This window comes from Nicotiana sylvestris, chromosome 1 (genome assembly GCF_000393655.2).
Source record: "Nicotiana sylvestris chromosome 1, ASM39365v2, whole genome shotgun sequence".
Classification (NCBI taxonomy): Eukaryota; Viridiplantae; Streptophyta; class Magnoliopsida; order Solanales; family Solanaceae; genus Nicotiana; species Nicotiana sylvestris.
In genome coordinates this window covers 91,665,846-91,689,135 of record NC_091057.1, presented here as the reverse complement: position 1 = coordinate 91,689,135, position 23,290 = coordinate 91,665,846, and the positions used below count along the sequence as shown (strand labels likewise).

At 34.9% G+C, this 23,290-nt stretch overlaps 3 protein-coding genes across 3 annotated transcripts; 2 read left to right on the top strand and 1 right to left on the bottom strand.

The window, feature by feature from the left end:
- The first annotated feature begins 7,010 nt into the window (after positions 1 to 7,010).
- On the top strand, positions 7,011 to 15,179 carry LOC104230848 (serine/threonine-protein phosphatase PP2A-5 catalytic subunit). Its single transcript, XM_009783743.2, has 11 exons — positions 7,011 to 7,494; positions 8,212 to 8,268; positions 8,683 to 8,766; positions 10,016 to 10,087; positions 10,863 to 10,934; positions 11,761 to 11,801; positions 12,878 to 12,944; positions 13,971 to 14,162; positions 14,271 to 14,360; positions 14,446 to 14,553; positions 14,719 to 15,179. The coding sequence occupies exons 1-11, from the start codon at positions 7,399 to 7,401 to the stop codon at positions 14,782 to 14,784; spliced, it is 945 nt and encodes a 314-aa protein (XP_009782045.1). The 5' UTR covers positions 7,011 to 7,398; the 3' UTR covers positions 14,785 to 15,179.
- Positions 15,180 to 15,921: 742 nt separating this feature from the next.
- Positions 15,922 to 17,876, bottom strand: LOC104230849 (short-chain dehydrogenase reductase 3b-like). The gene is made up of 2 exons (XM_009783744.2): positions 17,839 to 17,876; positions 15,922 to 16,781 (listed from the first exon to the last, which is right to left on the bottom strand). Exons 1-2 carry the CDS (start codon positions 17,853 to 17,855, stop codon positions 16,013 to 16,015), a joined length of 786 nt encoding a protein of 261 aa, XP_009782046.1. The 5' UTR covers positions 17,856 to 17,876; the 3' UTR covers positions 15,922 to 16,012.
- A 1,351-nt stretch (positions 17,877 to 19,227) lies between these two features.
- LOC138872188 (uncharacterized) lies at positions 19,228 to 21,923 on the top strand. Its single transcript, XM_070150333.1, has 8 exons — positions 19,228 to 19,303; positions 19,601 to 19,657; positions 19,726 to 19,875; positions 19,918 to 20,135; positions 20,279 to 20,538; positions 20,698 to 20,843; positions 21,025 to 21,143; positions 21,252 to 21,923. The coding sequence occupies exons 1-8, from the start codon at positions 19,228 to 19,230 to the stop codon at positions 21,921 to 21,923; spliced, it is 1,698 nt and encodes a 565-aa protein (XP_070006434.1).
- Positions 21,924 to 23,290: the final 1,367 nt, after the last annotated feature.

Here is a 23,290-nt window from a genome sequence, read left to right as displayed (position 1 = left end):
CAACACTAAAATTGTCAAATCCAAATAAAGTATGCACCTTTGGTATTAATTTATCCTCAGCTTGCATCTCACGTAATACTCAATCAAAACTCGTTTCACATTAGTATCATGTACAATTAAAGATATTATCAGGGCATCGTTATGAGGAGATAATACGCCATCCGTATCAGCATCATCAAATGTAATGTTGTCTTCCTCTAATACATGTCGCACCCGTTTCCCTTGGGTAATTGTGACTTTGGAAATTTTATTAGCTACAGTGTACGTTACGTCATTGATGTCTTCACCCCCATTTATAACGTTGACGATTCTTTTGGGAGAAGGTGGTTTAGGGGGTTCCTGCCTATCTTCATGTAAGCTTGCTTACCTTTCTCACTGAATAACTCGGTGAGATACCCTTGTTTTAATAAATGATCAACTTCACTTTGTAAAAATCTACAGTATGCTATTTTATGCCCGTGATCATTATGAAACTCACACCAATGATCAGGGTTGTGCCTGTTTGGATTCGATCTCATCTATTTTAGCCACCGTACCTTGTCACCCATGCTTCTCAAAACAGCTACGAGCTCGGAAGTGCTCACATTGAAATTGTAACTGCCAAATCTCGCCTTCAAATTTCTATCATCATCTCGTGACTCATGGGTGTTTTGATCATTCCTAAACCTTGATAAAGAGCCTGACTTTCTATTCCTTGATATGTGATCATACCTTTGATTATCCTGTTTTGACCGTGAATCTTTTCCCGCAGGTCCCATGTATGGCTCGTACCTATTTTTACCGGACCTTTTTCGGTTTCCGCCCATCTCGAATTTACTTTTTCTTCCTTTTGGAATCGTGGAACAATATCTTCTTCTATCCTTAGCTTCGTGTTATACCTGTTGTAAACGTCATTCCATGTTGTAGATGGGAATTCACGAAGACTTTCCTTGAGTCGCCTCGTAGCTTCTAAACTCTTTTCATTCAAATTACTTGTGAAAGCTATAGCTGCCCAATTATCAGGTACACGTGGTAATATCATTCTTTCACGTTGGAATCTATCCACGAACTCCCTAAGCAATTCTGAGTCTCCTTGCTTGATCTTGAAAATATTTTCCATTCTTTTTTTGACTATTTGAGCTCCCGAGTGAGCTTTAATGAAAGAATCTGCAAGCTCAACAAAAGAATTTATTGAATTTTCGGGTAAAAGAGAATACCACGTTAATGCACCCTTGGTGAGTGTTTCCCGAATTTTTTGACTAATACTGATTCAATCTCCTGCTTGGTCAAGTCGTTGCCTCTTACGCCTGTTATGAATGTAGCCACGTGGTCTCGTGGGTCTGTTGTTCCATCGTATTTTGGAATATCAGTTATTTTGAATTTATTTGGAATTGGGAGGGGAGCAGCACTTGGCTTCCAGAGTTGTTGCGAATATTTATTCGTATCTATCCCTTTGATTACGGACGGCACCCCGGGTATTTGCTCTATGCGGTCACTTTTCTCCTTGAGCTGTTTCTGCAATGTTAGTACTAAATTTTGTAAATCAGAATTGACTAAGTTACCTGGTTCTCCCTTCTGTGATTCGTTGGGGGTTCCACCACTACCTGAATTAACAAGCCCAGAACGAGGGTTCTCCAAAGTGTTGTTATTTGAAGTGGGTGTGGGTGGTGCAGCAGGTAACTGGCTAGCAAAAGCCTCAAGAGCTTTATTGACATGTGCATCAATTAGTTTCTGCAAAGCTTCATCGATAGCTTCAACATTTTCAAATTGAGTGTTTCCATTTGTATGAGATCCATCATGAGAGCCTTCATGAGACCGCCGAGGAGAGCCTCGTGGAGAAGGGACCGGGGTTTGATTACCCTTTGGATTTCCCTGAAGTTGTTGGTTTCCTTGGTTTCCTTGAATGTTGTCATTGTTGTTCGACATGGTTGATGCAACAAGGAAAGTTAAGCTAAAAGAGGATAGATTATCATATTCCCGGTAACGGAACCAATTTGTTTAACCAAAAAAATGGGATTTCGGTTAAAGCTTTAATTTAGAAGAACTCGGGTTACTGATAATCAAAAGAATGTATGAAAGAAAGTAATTTGTCTAGCAATAAGGCAATTAGAAGAAAAGCAAGTAAATCGGTATATTCAGATAGTATTTCGTGTCCCTACAATTGATCCGTTCTCTCCCTTTTATAGCTATTTTGGAGATATGTGTTTTGCCTTTGTCATAATAAGGCCATTATGGACAATTAAAGACATTAAATGCTACGTTACATAATCATTGTATTTAATACATATTCTCTAACGTTTTTAGTATTTAAGTCTCATTAAATACTGTATTTGTACTCCCATGTAGTGTCAGATTCATTCCTCTTGATTCTTGGACTTAAATAAGTATGAGCGTTGAGTCTTTTGGATAACTGCTCGTGCCTCTTCCTTTGCCTCTGCTCGTATTTGTTGCAACTCGTGCCTCTTTTCCAGTTGTAACTCTTTGATTAGTTTATGTGTCATGACACATCATCTTTACACCACTTTAATATGTAAACTCAATTTTTCTCAATACAAAAGAAAGTGACTGAACCCATTTGTTTGCCAACAAATGTCACTAAACTTTTGATCATATCTGTAGCTTTCAAGAAACTTATGAGATCTATTGCAACATTGCAAGTTCTTGAAAATCAGAATAGTCCAGAATATTACTTTTTTTTCCCCGTAGATAAATAATTTGTTTGGTCAAGCTTCTACTAAACTAAAAGTGCCTATTTTTTTTAAAATTTTTAAAAAGAAGTGCTTATTTTGGAGACTTCTTGGCTATTGCCTGCGGCGATTTTACTCTATAATTTAGCTTTCATTCGAACAGTATATGTATTTTAAAAATTCACTAAATTAATAAATTAAATAATAGATTCTGAACTTGGTAAATCAAATAAGCTGAGTAGAGTACTCAAATCTATAATACTTAAATCTCGGATTTGCCCCTGCTTGGACAATTTATTGGGGGGGGGGGTCAAGTACTCAAATCTATAATATTTAAATCTCGGATTTGCCCCTGCTTGGACAATTTATAATGGGGGGAGGGTTAGTACTTTGGAGTGGTTAAAGAAAGTTATTTTATTTATGAAAAAGCGAACTTTTATAAAATAAAAACAAAAGTTGTTCTAAATCTTTATTCATATTGTCAAAGATACACTTGCCAAAATTTATATTTACCAGTTATCTTCATAGTATGAACAAACACTAATATCATGCAATATCAATAACACAAAATTTATGATAAAGGTCCCGTAAACATACTCCATCTCTCTATTTTATAATTTTAGATTTACAATTGAAGTAAACGAAATTTAAATTAGTTAAAGCTTCTCGTAATAAATACTTCAAATCTATTTAAGTAATAATGATTTTAAAGTGGATCTTTACTTATTTTTTTAATTTGCCGCTCAAAATCACTTCTTTTAAAAAGACTAGTCTTAGAATACGCGCGTTGCGCGTGTTATCCCACCTCAAGAAATATAATATTTTGAAGAATTATATAAATTTTATATTATTATGGTTTAAGTTATCAAAAATAAGAGGTAAAGTTAAAAATTATAAGTTTCTAAAAATAATAATTGTTGATCCTATTTAGCTAACTCAAAAAAAAAGTCTATCCCATATAAGTTCTTAATCATCTCATTCAATTGACAGAAGATGCCTTCTTTTTTCTCACGAGCAAAATGTAATTTGTTCTATTTCTTTAATATATAAGAAACACCATAAGAATTATTTTCAACATATTAAAAAAATAAATTACTATCACAAAAAGTAAATTCAACCGCTACATTTTAATTAATCTACTCTTTTTGTTTTTAACTTTCCATGTATGAAATTATATGTATAAATTTATTCAAGAGTATTACAGAATTTTGCAGTTGATGCTTATTACTATATTATAATCGATTTTGCATTAATTTTTATTCATTCCACCGCAAATGCTATTCCTATAAAAACAATCTAATTTTTGTATCTAAAAGTTTTGTCAACGGAAAAAAAGGGTTTACTTATATGATGAGTTTGGAAAGAAATTGAATGGGATTTATGTTTTTAATTTGTTAATTCAAATTTTTAATATTAATTCTTATTAAAAGAAATGATTTAATTTTTGTTGATTGAAATTAATAATATTAACTCATTACATGTTTTAAATATTTGACTATAGTTATAATTTTATTTAGAATTATATTTTTCAAGAATAATAAATCAATCTAATATTTAAGTTTGGATATTTGTATTTGCAAAGTTATTCGTGTTTTTTAAGGGGGAAGTGCACGTTTAGCCACTAATAACACATGTATTTACTTTTAAGTCACTATTTAAAATGTCTTTAGTCTTTAGCCACTGCTTTAATAAATTTTAATTGCCCGGATGAAAATACCCTTCTGCTCATGTCCTTAACTTTTGAACTTAATTTCAGGACTTCAGGACTACATGTCCTTAACTTTTGAACTTGGAACTCTAAGTTCAGGACTTCAGGACTTTTGAACTTGTAACCGTAAGTTCAGGACCAAGTGTCCTTAACTTTTGAGCTTGTTAGTCTAAGTTCAGGACCTATTGTCCTTAACTTTTGGGCTTCTTAGCCTAAGTTCAGGACTTAATGTCTTTAACTTTTGAGCTTGTTAATCTAAGCTCAGGACTTCAGGACCTATTGTCCTTAATTTTTGAACTTGTAACTGTAAGTTCATGACCAATTGTACTTAACTTTTGGGTTTCTTAGCCTAAGATCAGGACCTATTGTCCTTAACTTTTGAGCTTGTTAGTCTAAGTTCAGGACTTCAGGACCTATTGTTCTTAACTTTTGAACTTGTAACTGTAAGTTCAGGACCAAGTGTCCTTAACTTTTGAACTTGTAATTTTAAGTTCAGGACCAAGTGTCCTTAACTTTTGAACTTGGAACTCGAAATTCAGGACCATGTGTCCTTAACTTTTGAACTTGTAACTGTAAGTTCAGGATCCATAACGTAGCAGAAAATCAAACATTATTTGTATCTTTTCACAAAATAAATAAATAATAATAATAATTGCAATTTACATATAAGATTGATGTCAAATTACACAATCTTTTTGAATCAAGTTGTTTTCTTAATTTGCTTCTTTAATGGTAATTTTGTAGCCTCTTGCTTCCTTTCTGGCAACTATGGAGGAATACATACGAGAAGCACCACAGACAGGTTCCACGTCAAGTAGGAGGCCGGTGAGAACTGGAAAATATCCTGGATATACACTTTTGAGCTATCAACATTCTCTTTTTAGTTTTTTCCTATTTGATCACAGAAACAAACATAACTAAGATATTTAAAAACTTGTACTAGTATGACTTATGTAGGTATTGATATTTGAACCTTTGCTCAAATGGTTCAGATCCATTGACAAGAAGTTTAGTAGGTAAAAGTAAAAGAGAGAATACTACGCTTTTAGAGAACTGAAATTGGGGCCACTTTATAAACCAGTTTCATTTAAGAGAAGCAACCATTTTTAAGAACCCGTCCATAGAAATTAACCCTCAAAACTCCTATGTCTGTGATACCACTATATTTTCGTTTGGGAAGGAGAGGGTAACAACGTCCTTGCATATTAATTTTAATAAGCTAGTGACTATTTTTGCTCAGCATTAAAAATGCTGGATAAAAAATAAATACCACTTTAAATAGTGGCTATCCCAATTTTTACTTTTTTTAACTATTGCCAACAGCCCAACACCTCTCTCTTTTATGTTTTTATAGTTACTTGTTGAAATTAAGGTTACTGGGGACATGCCCCTAAACAGGGAATTGTGGAGATCGAGCATTAATGTTGTAGGTTAGGGAAATTGTGATGTCTTTTTTACAGCGTACTAGAGTGAGACTAGCCAGTTAGGAGTTAGTCTTAAGATGCTATTGATCAACTACTGATGATGAACTTTATCTGTTGTGTATTAATACCTTACATCTTTCTCGTATTTCCTATATCTCTTATATTGCTGTTACTTTATTTTTATGGTATTTATGTTATGTTATGGATTTAATGGTATTTTATGTTGTTTTATTATGAGTCTATTGATAGTACTAATATAGTGTCTCTTGTTGCCTCTTTGAGCCGAGGGTCTCCTGGAAACAGCCTCTCTGCCCCTCGGGTAGAGGTAAGGTCTGCGTACATATTACCCTCCCCAGACCCCACTTGTGGGATTACACTGAGTTGTTGTTGTTGTTGTTGTTGTATAGTTACTTGTTGAAATTATTGAGGTGTAATTAATATTATAGTATGAGATAAATTATACAAATTAATATTAATAATTAATCACTCTCTCATATTTAGTTGAAAAGTCTTGTTCATGTCTACAATGGTTTCCATCATTTAACTTTGTGGCATTTTATATTTTTCCTCCTCGTAATAGCATAAGTAACATTAAGTTGGTCTATATAAGGAAAACCACATAAATTAGTAACAATTTTTAAACGCACGTACCACTGATATTGGGTTGTTGATAGTTTTTCCTTTCCTTTTTTTTAAACAATTTATTTTTCAATTGATTTTAATGTCCTAAATATTAGGATTTCTTACCTAATTCAAATAAGGAAGAATTTAAAGCACAAAATTTAGTTGATCTAAAATTTCTAAATATTAGGAAACAATTTTAAATGTCGATTTTGTCCAATATTAACGCTATTTGAAAGGGATAAAAAAGGCGAACGACATTTCGTTAAGGTCGAACGACATTTCGTTAAGGGCGTTCGTGCTTTTAATATAGTATATAGAATTAGCCTAACAAAATTATTTTTACATTGTTAATAAATGTGCTTCTCGAATATTTTGATCAAACACAACCGGCTAATATCTAAAAAAAATTCTTCTGAAATTTCATTTAACAATAATCGTTTTTTCAAAATAAACAAATTTGAAAACTAGGCCGCACATGCACTCTAAAAGAAATTTACTTCATTAATTTTCTAACATAATAATAATCGAGCGAAATAAATACTAAATAATTGAATAATCATAAAACCTTTTTTCTTCAAGCTCCTTTCCACCTCAAATAGTCTGTTGTTTTTCCTTTCCTTGCTCCATTATTCATTTCTTTTCAAAATCGCTGTTCCCATTTTGTTTGTTTCCTCTTTCTTTTTTATAATCTCTAGGACTCGGTACGTAGCAGATCGAAAATTTCAAATAAATAAATCAAAATTTCATAAAGTCGATAAAGAGTAGATCGACAAATTTCGAGGGCTTTCTCTTTCATTTCTCTTCTTTTCTTCTTCTTCTTCTTCTTCTTCTTCTTCTTCTTTCCCACAAGGAAAAGAAAGAAAGAAAACTAAAGGGCTTTTGTGGGTTGTGGAAAAAATATTCACAAAATTTATTCAAGAAATATATTGGAAAAAAGGTTCTTAATTCTTGTAGTTGAAATTTTGAGTTGTAGAAAATGAGTTCTTCGGATCTGGTAGCAGCGAGCATACAGGGTAATCTGGATGAGCAGATTTCTCAGTTAATGCAGTGCAAGCCTCTCTCTGAGCCTGATGTATTTACTTCTTTCTTTTCTTTATTTACACATTTTTTCATTTCTGGATCTGAGATGATATTTTTTTTTATATTTGTTTTTTAGAAAATATCTTTTCTTGGATCAATATTATCTATACAAGATTAATATAACGTATTTGCTGATACTTCAGAATATAGATTGGATTCTTAGATGTCTTTATATACTCATTGAACTCTGAACTTGTTGTGAGTCATTTAATGTTAAATATTTTTTTTAAAAATCATCCTTTTTGGCAAATTCTGAATTGAGTTTGTAAAGGAAGCAAATTCTTTTCTGTAAAAATGATATATATGTTCTGTTTTTTTGGCAATGTAATAATTTTTATTACATTTGAGTAATAGTTGTTTATTCCTTTGATGTTTGGCAAAGCACTGTCTGAAGTGTTTCATAAAGGGTAGAAATTTCAAGTTTTTTTGTTGATTTAGTCCACTAGTGACTGTTGTTTGGTTTCTCAAGTTGCCATAGTTCTGCTTGCTATATTCTAATATTCTCTTTCCTGGAGTTGCAGTTATTCCAGTGTGGAGTTTCTGTAATAAGCTCGTGATATTAGACTGACCATGAAGCTCAATTGATTGCAAATTATTTCTTTGAATATGATGTTTCATGCATTGTTTCTTTATTTTCTATCCGGTGTTAGTGTATGTTAGCAGAATGAAAAGGGTATTCACAGCTAATCTCTTATGTGCTCTGATTTAGGTTAGAGCATTATGCGAGAAGGCCAAAGAGATACTAATGGAAGAAAGTAATGTTCAGGTATAAACTTTTACATGCTCAAAAATTTTCTGTTGCTTGTACTGTGTGTTCAAAAATTACTACCAAGATGTAGGCTCTTCTCACTACTCTTTTCCCCGTCTTCTTGAAAAGGTATATCTGTTTTGGTTAAATGGCAGTTACAGTTCTGTAAAAATAGATGCACTTTTTTGTCATTTGCCAGTTATAAAAAGTCCCACGCTTTTTGCTCGCTTTTCTCCTTTTTGCCTTCTTTTATTTCAAGATCTCGGTGATGACTAGTTATTCTTCCCCTTGTGATAAGAGCATTCTTACCGCGTATCTGTATGATGCACTGATCAGCTTATATTACCTATAAATGTATGTCTTCCGATTTCATGAGATTATGTATTTACTCTTTGGCCTGATTTTGATTTGTTCTTATTTTTTGTTTTGCAGCCAGTAAAAAGCCCTGTGACTATATGTGGTGATATCCACGGACAATTCCATGATCTCGCCGAGCTTTTTAGGATTGGTGGACAGGTAATTGCTAATTTCTTCTTGGTGTAGACACCTTTATCACTATTTTCTGTGGATGGCGGATAAAGGCATTTATTTATGTAGGTATAAGAAAAAAATGTAGGAACAAAAAGGAAAAGATTATATGTCTAATTTTTTTTTATATAATCGTGGTGTCCGGGTCAGCTTGCGCACAGAAAGGGAAAAACTAATTTGAGTGTCAAGATGCAATTAGTTCATCTTAAGAATAGAAATCTCTCTTACCAAACACTGTTAAATTAGAGGTGGCAGGTGGTTAATTTACAGTATTACAACATCTGTGTTTGCATTGTTAAATGGCTGTCTTCTTATGTTTGTACCATGAGATTTTCTTCTATGATATGATAATAAACACGTGATGGATATTAGGCATTTATAGGTTTACCTTTCTAGTACGAATCTAGCTTGCAATAGCAACACGTGCTGTTTGATTACTGTAACAATTTCATTTCAAGCCCATCTGTACTTATTAGTGGCTTGACTTTGCTGGCCACTGCATTTATGCATGGGAAATTACAGAGACGTACCGTCATTTGTTTTCTTTTATTATGGAGACAGAAATAGTCGTGGATAACTAGATTATAAGATCCTTCAGGATGAGTTTAGAGAATCTTATTCTCTCTCCTTTTCCTAATTGAAGAAATAATTGGAAAATAAGAAGGCAAGTACATGTGAAAAATCACCCATCCAAACGGTGTCAAACTTTAGGCACTTATTGCATAATTGGGTTTGTATTCTTTGAAAACTAAGGGAAGTTAGAAAAAGCAAAGCAAAGAAGAGTGGGATTCCCAATTGAGTTCCCATCTGCCTAAACCTTGGTGGGTTTATTGGTGCGAGGTAACAGGTGGGCACAAGCTAGTCTGAATACCACCGCTATTAAAAGAAAAAAGTAAAGGGGGGGGGGGATGTGAGGGAAAGTTTTTTTCTTTCATTTGTTTGGTTGAGTGGAAATAAGTAGACAGAAATATATGATAAGCTTCACCTTTGTTGAAATAATTAATGTGGGCCCAAGAGGAAAAGAAAGGTTTTGTCTTTTTCTCTCTCTCCATGGATATATAAAGCTAACTAGGTAAAATAAAAACTTGTGACTTTCCATTGACTAGTTTCTGAACATAGTCATCATTCTCATAGAGGGATTTTATCCATGTAATTTTCATGATACCTTTATTATGTCTAATGCATTTATTACGTGTCTGATCATGTTCTTATTTCAGTTTAATTTTCTTATTGGCAGTGTCCAGATACAAATTATCTGTTTATGGGTGATTACGTCGACCGTGGATATTATTCAGTCGAAACTGTTACCGTAAGTATTTAAAGAATGTCTTAATCTGCTGCATTTGTTACATATAATTTCACGTGAGATTCCAAATGTAGTAATAGTTTCTCCATATAAATATATATGGGGAGACTACTGTATTCATAAATTTGAATTGGTGATGGTAAAGGATTCTGCCGGAATCATGTAATGTTGAGATTTTCCTTTACATAAGTTTTTGACCAGTTGTTGAGTACTCATGTAGGGTATAGTAAGCAGACAGTAAAAATTAAAAAACAAAAACAGAAAAATACCTTCACATGCTTTTTTCCTTCTTTTAGTTAAAGTTCAAAACAAACTATCTTGTCTTCACTCATTTCAATTACTACTATACTGAATAATCCCTAGCTCCCTTCAATGTGATCATCTATCAGAACTTCCATTATCTCAATGCTGGTCAAGGGATGCTGACTAAAATTGGATGTGGAATATGTCATATCATTGTTCTATGTCTTCTCAGTTTTAAAAGGCTAGCCCGGTGTACAAGGCATCCCGCGTTCATGCAGGGTACGAGGAAGGGACACACCCAAGAGGTGTGATGTAGACAACCTACCCTAATGCAAGCATTAATGGCTGCTTCTATGGCTCGAACTCGTGACCTATACGTCTTCTTGATTTTGTCTCTTAAAACATACGAGGGCTTTCCACTTTTTCATTGTCTATAATAGTGTCTGATTTATTAGGTCATGACCTGCATTTGTCTGAATAACTTTTGGCTTAAAATCTGAGTAGCTGAAGAGTTTATGTAAACTTGATTTTACAGCTATTGGTAGCTTTGAAAGTACGTTATCCTCAGCGATTAACAATTCTCAGAGGAAATCATGAAAGCCGACAGGTATCAATGAAATTATTTTTCGAGATCTCTTGCTTTTAATATTGTTGGGCCAATTGTTTCATTTTGCTTTCTGGTTTAATCATCCTTTTCATTGGAGTTGAAGCAGGTTTCTGGTTAGAATTAGTTTATTGAATAGTTTATCTTACAGTCTTACATATAGGTTCATCTTTCATTCTATTTAATACTGGTGCATGATGGTTTCCTCATGATCTTTTATAATAGATCTTCTCATTCATTCCATTTTTGTTGTGATTTTCTTTTTCCCCTCTTTGCTCCAATCTTTTTATATTAGTTCTCCCTTCCTTGGGATTGTGGGTTGATGGCTGTGGACAGGAATGGCCATGTACAGGATGTTGACTTTGACAAGTGATTTTTTTGTGTAGCACCTGGTTAAAGCTATTCTCACAAGATCTTTGTTACACTCCATATATCTGTATCCAATGAATATCTTCTAGCAAAATTTTCTGGTAGAATTTCTGCTAGGTGCTTTGACTTCCAACCTTGATTTGGGATTGAGGCGTAGTTGATTGATTGCTTGAGTTCCAACCCTAGCCCAACATTTCTGAGCTTTCATTTACCTTGATTTTCAAAGTTTTATTTGCTAACTCTGGCCCCAGTTTACCTGTTTTTGGATCACATTTTGGTGTCAATTTCCTCCATTTTCAAGGAGTACTTGGTCACTGGCAAACTGATGGGAAGATGTGATAGCTTTCTGTTGACTGAGGATGTAGTGAAAATTTAGCGAGGAACTTTTTACTCGTGCTCTTTTAAATTAAGCCAATCTTTTGCTGAATGACATTTGCTGAATGTTACATCCTTAATGCAGATCACACAAGTCTATGGGTTCTATGATGAGTGCTTGCGGAAGTGAGTTCTTTAGACTATGGTGCTATATCCAGTCCCAAGTAAATTCTATCTTGCTGTTAATGTTGCTTAATTTGGTAAAACTTAGCTGATTTCATTCCAAAGATAAGCATGTGAACACCAGACCATGTAAAGGTCTGGTGTTCTACACTTCTCTTAATTTGTTGAGCACAGGACATCTATATATAGAATTTTTCGCCGAGAGAAAAATCTGGAAACTAAAAGCACCTATTGGGAAAAAGGGGAAGACAAAATCTGAAACAGTAATATTTAAGATAATAAGTTAAAAAAAGAGTTCATGACTCGTAACAAAGCTTCTTTACCATATACCAAGTTTAGTGTTTGCTGTTGCATTATGTCTCATACATTGATTTTTCTCTTATAACAGTTTTTATGCATTAAGAAATATTATATATTTGTCAAATGCTGATTGAGTACTCATAAGCCTATTTGATAAAGCCGCAAGCTAAATACAGCTCCTAAAGTTAGGAGCGGCTTCCAGTTTATTCCTCTGTATTTTAATGCTTATTGTTACAATATCCTCACTAGTTCATTTAATTGTTCATTCTTTTTTTATGAATTTGCTGCGTCAAATTCTTAGCTTTTATAAGGAGGCCAGGCTATACCCTCCTTTCAAACTGTAACTTTTGTATCTACAAGTGGTAATAAGAACTTGGAATTAAAAAAAAAGTTCATTCTTGTGTGCTAAATTTATATGTGGAAGGTTTTTATAATTGTTACCCTTTCATGATATTTGGGGGTGTGGAGTGGGGAATGGAATTAATGCCCATAAGGAGGCAGGTCTTAAAAATTGCTTTCCGGGGGCGAGAAAGATTGTGTTGTTTGACTTTTTTATCCTTGCTCTTTTATACCTGTTTAATACTTTTTTATCTGTTAGGATTTATTCTGATTTAATTTTAGCTAACTTCATATATTTTGCCTGCACACAGATATGAGAGCTTATGCTTAGATATAGAGCTGATTTCTGTGGCTCTGGTTGATGGTGTGGTCATTTGTGTATTCTCTTCCTCTTGTATACATCTGATACTGATATGTAAAGCATTTTATTTTCTTGACAGGTACGGCAATGCTAATGTCTGGAAAACATTTACTGATCTATTTGATTATTTCCCTTTGACAGCATTGGTTAGTTAATCATCACTCTTGATACTTTATCCAAAAATAAAGAAAGACAATCATCACTCTTGATTAATCTTTACAGTCTTTTAGACCATCTTATCTTAACAGCAATGTGTACCCTGCTATAACATTACCTTGTATCCGAGCTCATAGTTTAAGCTTTTTACATTGTTTTATTAACTTTTCCTAAAACTATTAAATCCACACAGTAGCTGCTTAAAGATGTTCCTTAATTCCTGTAGTATAAAGTGTTAGTTTCTTGTTTGTTTCTGGAAGCTATCAGGCACTGCTTCATGTTCTCCTGCTTAATGAGCTGCTTCACTTTTGTTACTCATACATTCATCAGTAACTTCAAAAGGCCAAACAAATAAAACAGAGAGCTTCATGGAAAGCAATAGAAAATTATCGTACCAACTTAGACCAGATAATGCTAGGCAGTTGCAGCCCAAAACCTAGACTTTTCAAGCCAGACAATCTAGAAAATTGGGATTTTGGAGAGGGGGGGGAGCATTCCTTCTTTCTCTTCTTGCGACACTGTTTATCCAAATCTCTATTACGAGGCGGAATGTCTTCATTTAAGAGGTTCCACTATTTGCAGGACGGAAATAAACCTTAAACAGGGTGCTTCTGCTTTGTGTTTCACATTAATTTCATAGGAATTTAATGCAAGTTAGAATTTCCTCATTTCTTTAGGAAAGAATAGCAGAGGATGATTTATTAAGGGCATGAATTCTTAGAATCAATATTGGAAAATGCCTTCTTGTTAGCTTAACATCTGCATACCAATATCAGAAGCCTTGGTTAGGTTGAATACTTCGCTGTAGATTAATCATCTGTACCAAGTTTTCCTACATTCTATCCGGCAAGTGCAGTTGCTTCAGATTGGCTTCTGTGGTTTTGGAAGATACAACTGCCTGTTGATGACTCATTTGATATATTTATGACTGCACTTGGACATTTACCATGATAAATGTCTCTTGTAAGTGGAAGAATTCCCTTTCGTTTACTCATGTTACCAATGTCAAATTCTAGGTTGAATCCGAAATTTTTTGTTTGCATGGAGGATTATCTCCATCTATTGAAACCCTTGATAATGTAAGAAGTTTTGACCGTGTCCAAGAAGTTCCCCATGAAGGGGCCATGTGTGATCTTTTGTGGTCAGACCCAGATGATCGTTGTGGCTGGGGGATGTCACCCCGCGGTGCTGGATACACTTTTGGGCAGGTATTTTTACTGTATACTTGAGGGTTCTTATTTCCATCCTCCATTCTTCTGATTTTTTCAGATTTTCATCTCGCAAACAAATAAATGCTGCACCTGCCTGTAATACAGGACATCTCCGAGCAATTTCACCAAACCAACAATCTAAAGCTGATAGCTCGAGCTCATCAGCTGGTCATGGAGGGATATAACTGGAGCCATGTAACTTTAATTACTTAATCCTTTTTATGCATCTTAAGATACCATTCCTTTGAAAAGTCCCTTGAGATTGTAACATCTGCCACAGGAACAAAAGGTTGTCACTATTTTTAGTGCACCAAATTATTGTTATCGATGTGGAAACATGGCCTCTATTTTGGAGGTTGACGACTGCAGAGGGCACACGTTTATCCAGGTGCTTATCCGTCTTTCTCCTTTGAGAAATGCCTTGCCGGATAATCTAACTTTGAGCCTTATATTCCCAGAAATAAATCTACTGACATCTCGCTGCAATTTTTGAATGTAACTGTGAAATGTAAGGTCTAATGTGGTCATATTATTACAAACCATGTCATTGCAGTTTGATCCAGCTCCAAGAAGGGGAGAACCGGATGTAACACGAAGAACCCCTGATTACTTCTTATAAAAATGGTCAACTATTTCTGTTGTCTCCCAATAGCTTGTTTTGCTATATTTTCCATCTGCTGTCGAGATATGAGCATAATTATGGCAAAGCTAGCTACTCTTGGGAGGTAATCCATGGACCAAGAAGCTTGTAAAACGCTAGACCAGGTCCCCTTGGTTTAAGTCATATTCTAACCTATGTTAGGAATTATTAGAGTGGGAAAGTGCAGCAAGCTGTATTGTATCATTTCATGGAGACTTCTTTTCGGTTGTTCCATTCATGTTCTGATCTTCAGTCTTAGTGTGATATTTCTCTCAAAGTTTTCATATGTTGTTGCAAGGAAGTATGTTGTGTAAAGTTAAAAATCCACTTTACAGTGTAACTTTTACCTTGTTAATGCAGCCGATCCTTGTGAAGTTGGTTTCTTTTCTTTGTGATGATCAACACTTGATGTAGTTAGACCATTTAGATGTTTTAGTTGTGGAGTTTATCTGGAGGATGCAAATTCAGTTGATGTGATGTAGACATGGTCTTCCATAATAGTTGGGGGGGTTTATTGGTATGGTTTGCCATATTCATTGAGTACGCAATCTGAAATCATTGACATTGATCAATAAGTTATGTAGAGTATGGAGCATGTTTTGTTACTTTAGAAGTTATTTAATTAGTGGTTTGAATTTCAGACACTGAACGGCAGTCTGGTTGTTGATTGAGAATATTCAAAATCTTAGTGGTGCGACCATTTATATGCGGTAGGTACTAGTGGAATAGTCATGAAGAGAAATTACGCTGCATGAACCTTTTAGACCCACCCTTTATCTTTTGATCCGTTAAAAAAAGTTTTGGAAAAATAGTTGCCAGAATTTAGAATCACTTTTTGGAATTAAACAGGCACTAAAAGATCCTATTTGTGCAAATTGCCCAATAGTCATTACAAGTTTTGCATCCTATATGCAAATTGCCCTATAATAGTCATGACTTGTTTTGCATCCTATATAAAAAGAAGTTACGACTTATTTTTTCATTCTTTTAAATTGTTAATATTGGTTAAAGGTGAAAGTATATCTATGAATGTAAGAACGTTATTAGGTAAATGAAAGAGTTATGATTTCTTTTAATAAAAACTGAACCAAATCAGAACATGAAGAACGACGCCTATTTGACGGGATAGACAAACCAAACTTGCTATGCTGCAAGTTGCTAGCAGTTATTTTATTAATAAGATGACATTTTACACTAATGAGAGGATTTAGTAATTCAGCTTCAACATAGAACTGAGGCCGCCATCGACAGCCAAATTATGACCGCTAATGTAAGCTGATTCATCTGACGCCAAGAAAAGTGCTGCTTGTGCGATATGCTCTGTGCTCAACGTAACACCTTTCAAGTGAGCATTTCCAGATATTCCAGCTTCCAACGAACCGGCATCATCGCACCCGTAGGCTTTGCATACGAGTGGCGTCGCAATGCCATAAGGGGATACGCCGTTCACCCTGATCCCGTGTAGCCCTAGCTCACGCGCCGCCGCTTTCACAATGCCTACGACTGCGTGCTTCGACGCTACGTAAGCCAACGAGGCTGCCCCAGCAAGAATAGCCTCAATGCTCGCGTTGCATATGATGGATCCCTTAACTTGTTTAGCAACCATGACTCTAGCTGCATGCTTGACGGCTAATGCGGTACCTCGCACATTGACGGCCATTGTCTTCTCAAATGCCGTCACATCCATGTCGAGAACACTGCAGAAGTTCAGTGTTCCGACATTGCTAAACATGATGTCGAGAGTGCCGTATTTTTCAACAGCGTAGGCGACAGTTTCCTCGACTTGTTTCTCGTCAGTGACGTCGCAGTGGCAGTAGCTGGCCATGTCTGTTCCAATGGACGCCACTACTTGGAGACCAAGTTCGTCTTGAATGTCCGCAATTACCACTCGAGCCCCATGTTCCACAAACAATCTTGCAGTTGCTTCTCCAATGCCACTTGCTGCACCAGTAATTACAGCCACTTTACCCTCCAACCTAGTGCAATAAAATGAGTAAACCAAATATTAGTACTAGTAATTAAGTTTTAGTTTTATGATGCATGCACATTTTACACTTCAAATTTGTACCGAGCTAAATAATTTGCATCTTTTCCAAATGCATGTATAAAGTAAAATGGAGTAGACATGTACGTTAGAGACGTCCTGCTGATAGTGAAACCATAAAGGAAACAGATTTGAGTAGGGGTGTACATGGACCGGGTTGATTCCCCTTTTATCAAAATCAAACCAAACCAACTATATCAGTTTGGATTGATTTGGTTTTGTTGGATTTTTCGGATTTTTCGGGTTTTTTGTTACTTAAATATTATTTCAATCTTACTTTATTCACTTTTTGATAAGTAAATATATGTTTAGTAAAAATATAAAAAATTGACAAGCATATTATCTATTAAAATATTATTATGAGAAAATTTTCTTAGTAACACATAATAGTTATTCTTTTTAGTCGTCTAACAATAATGTTTCGTTGATGTACACTTTCATGGTTAACCAAATTTAATAATTAAACATAAAAATCGATACGATACCTAAATAATAATAATCACTTCACATTCGAAAAAGATATAACAATTTAATAGATCTTAACATATGATATGAATATGGAAGAACAAAGAGATTTGACGCATTTCAGTAACACTTAATGAGAAAATGATCATACAACCCATTATTTAAGGTTAATAAATATGGAGCACTTCATATACTATTAAATATTATATCCCGCAAGATAATCCCAAATATTTCTAGATATTTTTTAAAGAAACTTCTATATAAAATCTTAAAAGTATATATAAAAATTATATATTTATATGTCGGTTTGGTTCTTTTTTTTTTTTTTTACTCAATACCAAACTAAATCAAACCAAATCTAGTCAGGTTTTTTAATCGATTTAGTTTAACTTTTCCGTTTGGTGCGGTTTTCCGATTCGATCTGTACACCCCTAGATTGAGACAGCTAGGTAATTCAAATGAGCAAGAGACAAGAAATTAAAAGGCCTATTAGCACCATTTAAATAATAGTAGTATATAATTACCTGAGCTTATTTGCCATTGCGAGTACAAGAGGAACTTCCTTGTTGCAACAACTGGTTACATTACTTGGTTTTTATAGAGTTGTCTGCTGGCTGAGGCTCCCCTCCAGCTACAGGACAATAACTTCTCCCGTGCATCCACAAATACTTACTCCCTTCAGTCCAAAATAAGTGATTTTTTGGCTTTTTTCTTGTTGTCCAAAATAAGTGATTTTTCCAGATTTCAAGAATGAATTAATTATTTTTTTTCCCACATTGCTCTTGGAGTAATTAATGTTAGAGTATGTGTTAGAAGTGTTTATGTGAAGAGACAATAAATGTTAATATGGTCAATTTCATTACTAATTAATGTTAAAAGGTGAATTTCTTAATATGTGTGAAAACAGCAAAAGAAAATCACTTATTTTGGACCGGAGGAAGTATATATTAATTCGGCAGCCGAATTGAACTGTTGTATTCAGTGCTTTTTTCTTTTCTTTTTTGGGGGGAATTAAGTTCTCCATTTAATTTTGTTGCTTCCTCAAAACTAACGTAGGGCGGGTAATGGGCATTTAAGAGGCATGAAATTAAGTATGCACATATATGATTAACACTTGGTAGACATGCAATATAAACCAGAATGCAAAAAACACTTGGTAGGCATGCAATATAATTGCTCTCTTCAACCAGAATGCATAATCACTCTTACATTCAATAATACCGTATACTCCCTCCGTTTCAAAAGGAATGAATCTTTATTTTTTGGGGAGTTAAATAAGGTTTTCTTTTATCATAATTTTTGCAAATAATTTTTAAGCTATTGCAATCTATAGTACTTTTCAAAATATGTAAATTTTATTTTAATTTTTTTTTTTTTTATGTGAATTCACACCGAAAATTAATTAAGTTAACTCTCGTGCTGTGAAAAGATTCAAACAAATTAAAATGGATGGAGTATTAAATACTCAGGCTTCCTCAAAACTGACGTTTAATAAACTCGGAGGGACATTTAAGAGGCATGAAAGTCTGCATACACATTATTTAAAGTTGGCAGGCAATATCAACTTTTTAAAGAGAAATATCATACCAAATATTTTCTTCAAATTGAAATAGTTATGCCTAACAAAGAAAATTATCGTGACATGCTTCTAAGACCAACAGTATAATTAACTGCTTGTTTAAAAGAAATTGCTTTAAGAACTTTTATGATGTTGAAAAAAGAGAGGGCTAGGGAGGGAGGAGAAACAAAAACTCGAGGGAGATAAAGCTCGTCAAAGGTTAAATTCGTTAAATGTAATTTTTTTCTTGAATTCATGAACTTTCTTTTACTGTCTCTCGTTAATCAATATTTTGGACACTACCATCCAAATATTTCTGTCACCCCATTTATATTCTGTTGAGAAGAAGGTATCAATGGTGGAAAAGAAGATGTCAATGACGGCTATTCACTCTCATAAGGAAGAAGAGAATGAGAGACATAACACTTTAGGTTAAGTCTAGCCCATCTTCAACATTGACACATGGCTTAATCCTGCCCCTTGATCAAATCTAGATGGATTAAATAAGCATCGTCCAGATAAGGAAATGTACGGTTGCACAACTTTGGATTCCACATTAAATCCCCACACATGTGAACCGTGTAAATATATAGAGGAGAATATTATTCTGTTAATTGGTTACTACATAGCAAATAAGGAGTGGACAGTTGTATAAATAATTTTCTAGTTTTCTTATTTTTTCTTTTTCTTTCTTTACACAAATACTTGTAAATACACTGTTACTGCAGATAATGAGATATACAGAAAATTTCACAGATCTATTCTCATATTTACAATCCTTCATGGTATCAGAGCACACATAGCTCGTTTCTGAATTAATCTTCATTCTTCTTCAATTTTCTGTTCATCACAGTTTCATTCACTATGGGTGATACAACAGGTGTCACTCTCCCTCAAACTGCTTCCAGCAATGGAGCTAACTTCGATCCAAATCACCCTTATTTCTTGCATTCATCAGATGCTCTAGGAATGAGCTTGATGAATGCAGTCTTTGATGGAAAAGGCTTTCAAAGTTAGAAAAGGTCTGTTCTAATTGCACTTTCAGCGAAGAATAAACTGGGATTTTTTGATGGAACCTGTGTTGCTCCTGCCATCACAACCAAGGAATACCAGCCATGGACCAGGTGCAACGATATGGTCACTTCTTGGCTGTTGAATTCACTTTCCAAGGACATTGGAGACAGTGTTATCTACTCCAAATCTGCAAGAGAATTTTTGGATCAGTCTAGAACACAGATTTGGAAAATCAAATGGAGCAAAATTGTACCACTTGCATAAGGAACTATCTTCTCTAGTTCAAGGAACAAATGACATAGCAAGTTACTTTACAAAACTCAAACGTTTATGGGATGAGCTGGATTCTCTACTTTGTGATGTGAAATGTGTTTGTGCTTGTGTATGTTCAGGGAAACAAAAGCATGAAAAATCCTTGGATGATGAGAGACTTATACAGTTTCTCATGGGCTTGTGATGTTTATGGTCAAGCTAGGGGAAATATTTTAATGTTGAATCCTTTGCCTAGTATAGACCATGCTTATTCTCTAGTATTACAGGATGAGAGTCAGAGAGAAGTCTATATGAATCCTCTCATTTCTTCTGATTCTTCATCCTTCAGGGTGGGAAATCAGGCAAGTTATGCACTAAGAAATAACAAGCAAATGCAAAGGTACACAGGGCAGAATTAGCAGTCTCAAAAGGGAGGAAACCCTATGCAATTCCAGAAATCAGGAAACAATATGTAGAGATTTGAAAAACAATCACAAAGAAAAACAACTTCAAAACCAAAGAAACAAAGGTTCGACCCTAATGTACCTTACACTCATAGCAAAAAGATAGGACACACAGTTGCAGATTGTTACATGATTATTGGATTTCCTGAGGACTTTGAATTCACAAATGCCAAAGGAAATCAAAACCAGATTAGGAGCAATGAGGTGCTTACATGGGATCAAACAGATGATGCAACAAGCAGTTATAATGAAGTCCTAAATCAACACCTCTCTAAGGATCAATTCTCACAACTGATTTAGATGATCAGACAAGTAAAAGTTTCAGATGGAGGCAACAGTTCAGAGATAAATGCAAGTGCAGTAGCTAGTACTATTCACAAATATACTGGAAGTTGTTTTTCTGTTTTCAATACGAATTTCAGGGGCTTCAGAACATATGTATTTTGATTCAAATGCTTTTATCTCTTTAGATCCTCTTCCTACACCTTTACACATAAATCTGCCTAATTCATTTAAAGTGACAGTTACACATACAGGGAAAGTACCCATCTCTCCCAATTTCATTCTAGAAAAGGTTCTTCATGTACAATAGATTTTTTGTTCAGTTCAATGCATAGTTTTATTCACCCCTACTCAATGTCTATTGCAGGCCCCTTTAATGAAGAGGCCTCGAGTTTTTGGTGATACAAATGAGGGACTCTACCTGTTGAAGCCTAGTCTTAAGGAGAAAACTATTTCACCTTCATTTCACAATGTTTTCAACCAAATTTTAGTTATCTTACCATTTTTTGCTAATATGGTTACAGATGTAAACCTTTGGCATGTTAGATTGGGGCATATGCCTTTCTCATCAATGAAGAATCTTAGTTTTGTTTCATTATCTTCCAATTCTGATTGCTTATGTGATATTTGTCCTAAAGCTAGGCAAACTAGGATTCCTTTTTCTTTGAGTCAAAACAAATCCAAAAGAGCATTTGAATTAATTCACGTGGATACATGGGGCCCTTATAAGGAACCTACCTATAATGGTTTTAAGTATTTTTTAACCAGTGTGGATGATTTTAGCAGGAGGACTTGGATATTCTTGTTAAGCACTAAGAGTAATGCTTTTACAATCTTAAAGAATTTTTTATCAATGGTTGAAAAACAATTTGCAGTTAAGGTACATAAATTGAGAACAGATAATGCATTTGAATTAGGCAAGGGATCACAACAAGCAGCCTTTCTCAGTTCTCAAGGGAAAATACACCAGACTTCTTGTGTATCAACACCTCAACAGAATGGCATCGTTGAGAGAAAACATAGACACTTATTAGAATAGCAATAGCTTTACTTTTTCAATCAAAGGTACCTATCATATATTGGGGAGAGTGTCTATTAACTGCAACACACCTAATAAACATGCTGCCTTCCAAGGTTCTTCAAGGAAAAACACCTTACTCTATTCTGTTCAATAAAAATATCATTCCTATGATTCATTAAGGTTTTTTGGATGTCTTTGTTATGTTTCTACCTTGCCTAGTGGTAGAAACAAATTTGAGCCAAGGGCAAAGAGTTGTGTCTTTATAGGATATCCTTTAGGTCAAAAGGGATATAAAGTGTTGGACTTAGATACTAAAAGAATTTTGTGTGTAGAGATGTTCATTTTCATGAAAACATCTATCCTTTTGCTTCAACTTCCTCACCTCACTCAGATATTTCCATCCCAGATCAGATATTTTCTACCGCTTCCCCTGTAGACGCAACCACCAGTGATTTTTCACCACCCACATCTTCCTTTGAACCTACTCTACCTTCATCACCTAGTCCCACCAGACTTCACTCACCTCAACCCTCTTCCTTACCATCACCTCACTCTTCTGATTCTCTTTCTCCCACAAACACTGGTTTGCCCATTACACCCACTCCTACACCAGTCATTAGGATATCTACTAGAGTTACTAAATAACCCTCCCACCTACAGGACTTTGTTTGCTCTAATGTCTATTCCACTGATCTCACATCCTCCTTTTTCATTCAACCCTGCAACTTATAAAAGAGATGTGATTGACTACAAAAAACCTTTCCGCCATCCTCGCTAACTGTTCTACAGTGGTTTCAATGGGTACATATGCTTCGTTGAGAGTTTTGATCAACACTTTTTGATGTTCAGTTGAATTCATTAGCAAAGACAACAAAGAGACTTGGGCAGGAGACTTCCGAAGTTGGTCAATTATCTCGTAGTCTGCCATTTTCATTTTCCGAAAAAACTCTTCTGCTTCTTCAGCACTCACTGGCTTCTTGGGTGGGAAACGTTTCTTTGTGGCATTATTCACTTCCTCCAGATTGAGGTACTTTTCAGCCGGGTTATTTTCCTTATCTTCTCCTAAGATCTCTTTACCTTTGTAAGTTACTACCGATTTGTTGTAGTTCCATGGAACGGCAGTGGGATCTGTCATGGGCCTTTGCGGTGCGCGGACAATAACCACGGGCTCATTCAGCCTTGGTGGAATTATTGGCCCCCGCACCACGTAGGTCCCTTTGGGCACATACATTTCTGCTCCCTTGTTTAGCTCAAACCTTCTAGGAGGGCTCAATGACATTTGTTCTATCTTGTGGCCTCGTGGAACATAGAGAAGGACATCTTTTGAGGGCGATGCCCCGATCTTAATTCCCACTTTCTTTTCTGTATTCTAAGGGGTAGGTTTG